The sequence below is a fragment of the Phalangium opilio genome, unplaced genomic scaffold, assembly GCF_054372755.1.
Source record: "Phalangium opilio isolate 3A_F unplaced genomic scaffold, DU_Popi_V2 ptg000038l_1, whole genome shotgun sequence".
Lineage (NCBI taxonomy): Eukaryota > Metazoa > Arthropoda > Arachnida > Opiliones > Phalangiidae > Phalangium > Phalangium opilio.
In genome coordinates this window covers 3,532,958-3,535,946 of record NW_028324161.1, presented here as the reverse complement: position 1 = coordinate 3,535,946, position 2,989 = coordinate 3,532,958, and the positions used below count along the sequence as shown (strand labels likewise).

Sequence of the window (2,989 nt, the reverse complement as noted above, 5' to 3'; positions counted from 1 at the left end):
GCCCTTTCGGGTAATTATACAAGGCCTCTAGGACCAGGACTTTCTGCCCTTTCGGGTAATTATACAAGGCCTCTAGGACCAGGACCAGACATAGTTTTAGTTTCCAAACAATTTATTTAGTAACTATGGGTAGGCATACCGGTAGTCGTCGCCCTAGTTTGAAGCCTCTATCAAGAAAGAAACGTTTTGTGGAAAAAAGAAAACTCATCATTAGCAGGTATATTGAATTTGCTGTACAATGTTCAGATAAATATTACGTGCAGTTTCTGATCCGAAATAGTTTGTTTTTAGCAAAGCGAAGGAAAGTACTCTAAATTCCCAAATAGGTTCCGTAGAACAGTTTCCCAGTTCGTTGAGCGAACTAAATTCTTCAGTAACGAGCCTTATAGAAATAGCTACCGACGAAATCAGTATTATTCTTTCATCAACCGAGAACTCTAGTTTCGTACAGTCATCAACCGCTGAAGCCAGTTTCGTACAGTCATCAACCGCTGAAGCCAGTTTCGTACAGTCATCAACCGCTGAAGCCAGTTACGAACAGTCATCAACCGACGAAGCTAGTTTCAGTTTCAGTCAGTCGATATCAAACGACGAAGCCGGTTTTATGCCAACACCTACTCAAGAAAATCAAGAGAATGAAACTGAAAGATGTCTCGTTATTGTTACCGATACTGAAACCAAAATCCACCAAGATAATGGACATGCGACGAGCAATACCCATAATATTACTGAAAATCGTGGACAATTATCTTCACTTCCTATTTTACAAGGATATCGTATTGTTGAAATAGGTCATATAATATCTGAAATTCGGTCACTGGAAACTCAAACTTGCAAGAAGAACCAGAAATGTTCATTTGAATTTGAAAACGAGACTCGTATTGGTCTTATATCAACTTTGAACTTTGAATGCAAATTTTGCAAAATAAGAAAAAGCATCAACACCAGCAAAACTATTGATTCTTCTGGAGGAGCGCCTCGCAAACATTTTCACGGTGATGGTATTGTGAAAGATAATTCCAAAGAGCTATCACTGAATTATCTAGCAGTATGGGGCTTTGTTTCCATTGGTAGTGGATTCGAAAACATGGATGAAGTGTTCTCAATTTTAGGAGTTCCTAATATGAGTAAACCAACGTACTTGAAAAGAGAGCAGGAACTGGGAGAGGTAATTATTTTTATCACACATTTTGTAAAACAGTAATTGAGTTACGAAAGTGATACCATTAGTTGTAGAATATCAATACCACTTTCACCCTTTATTTAGTTTTGGGAAAATGTTCTTGCCCGAGAAATGTCTGAGACTGGCAAGGTGGAAAAGGAGTTGGCAATACATAATGAAGACGTTTCTGAGGATGGAATTCCGTATGTCACAGTTATAGTTGATGGCGGGTGGTCTCATCGAAGCCACGGGCATCGTTATTCCGCGAAATGTGGTGTGGCCTGCATTATTGGTGCGAGAACGAAAGGGCTGCTATTTATCGCAATGAGAAGTAAATACTGTTGCATATGCTCCATGAATAGCGAAAATAAAGAAATACCAAAACATAAGTGTTTCAAGAATTGGGACGGATCTTCTCCTGCTATGGAAAGTGACATCCTAATCGAAGGCTTTAACAAAAGCGAGGCCATGCACGGCATACAATACAGAACAATTATCGGTGATGGTGATTCCTCGGTTCATATTAAACTTCAAGAAAATGTATCATACGGCCACAAAATTAAAAAAAGTGAATGCGCGAATCACGTAGTTAGAAACTACCGGAAAAAGATATATGCTCTCGCAAAACAAGCTGTCTATAAAACAGCTCTTTCGCAGCCGAGGATTGTAAGACTTGGTAAGGGTATGAGATCCGCGATAAAGCATGTATCCCAAGAAATGAAAAAGATATAAATAAAACAGAGGGCTGCGAGAATGAAGAGTTAAATTTGGTGAAAGTGTATAAAAAGTACGCCGAGCTACTTAGAAAAGATATTCGAAATGTGCACAATCACGTGTTTGGTCGACATCAGCACTGTCGGGAATATTTTTGTACCAAGAAAGGCCCTAACCGTACTTGTCTCCTAAGCAAAGCTCTCGAAATGAAATTACTAGAATCGTCACAAAGAGTTCAGGACTTGGCTTTCTCTTTATTGGATGACGAAACCAATAACTTGGCAGAAAACTACATGTCATTGGTTGCAAAGACTGTTGGCGGAAAACAGATATGTTATAACAGAAGGGGATCGTATTTTACGAGATGCTTCGCAGCCGGACTGCAATTTCAGATGGGCCGAAGGTGGCACGCGGAAGCCATAAGGACCTTCACGAACCGAAGTCCCTCGACAACGGTCAAAAAACATGTTTCTAGGTCACAAAATCAAAAGATTTGGAAAAGAAAATGCTTGTTGAAACAGCTGGAAGCCACAAAAGATAGGAAGAGTCACGTGGATACTCGCGACGAGAAAAATTATGGCGAAAGTTCTGAGAAGCCCGATATGACGGAAGAGGACATGAATCGACGAGAAATTGAGGTTTTGAATGAACTAAGTGTATCTGTGGAAGAACAAGGTGAAATTCAACAGCGTACATCTAAACAAAGTGACAGTGAAGAGTGCAAACTTCAACGCTCTAGAAGGATTACGGCATCCAACTTCGGTACCATTTGTAAGAGGCGCATTGAATCAAGCTTTTCTAAGCTTGTAAAAAATTTCTTGTACCCTAAACCTTTCACAAACTCCGCTGTTCAGTGGGGCAAAGCTAAAGAAAAAGTGGCCATAAGAGATTACGAACGGATGCGCGACACTACCGTGACGAACTGCGGCATATTTATTGACTTAGAACGAGGATACCTCGGAGCCTCTCCCGATGGACTTGTAGGAGATGATGGTCTTCTGGAAGTAAAGTGCCCCTACTCAGCTAGATTTTTGAATCCACTCGATGCCCCTAAATCTCTGTCTTCGTTCTGTTCCCAAAATATTGAAGGAACACTGAAACTAAAACGTAACC

General features: G+C 40.4%; 1 protein-coding gene across 1 annotated transcript; it reads left to right on the top strand.

Moving 5' to 3' along the window:
* Nucleotides 1-476: 476 nt before the first annotated feature.
* On the top strand, nt 477-2,400 carry LOC149682696 (uncharacterized). Its single transcript, XM_089834419.1, has 2 exons — nt 477-1,168; nt 1,268-2,400. Exons 1-2 carry the CDS (start codon nt 605-607, stop codon nt 1,892-1,894), a joined length of 1,191 nt encoding a protein of 396 aa, XP_089690545.1. The 5' UTR covers nt 477-604; the 3' UTR covers nt 1,895-2,400.
* The last annotated feature ends 589 nt before the right edge of the window (nt 2,401-2,989 follow it).

What these genes read in the sequence shown, in the direction of transcription:
- LOC149682696 (XM_089834419.1), top strand. Translation starts at nt 605, where the DNA reads ATGCCAACACCTACTCAAGAAAATCAAGAGAATGAAACTGAAAGATGT. An exon ending in GAGAGCAGGAACTGGGAGAG is followed by an intron (nt 1,169 to 1,267) that starts GTAATTATTTTT and finishes CCCTTTATTTAG; the next exon opens with TTTTGGGAAAATGTTCTTGC.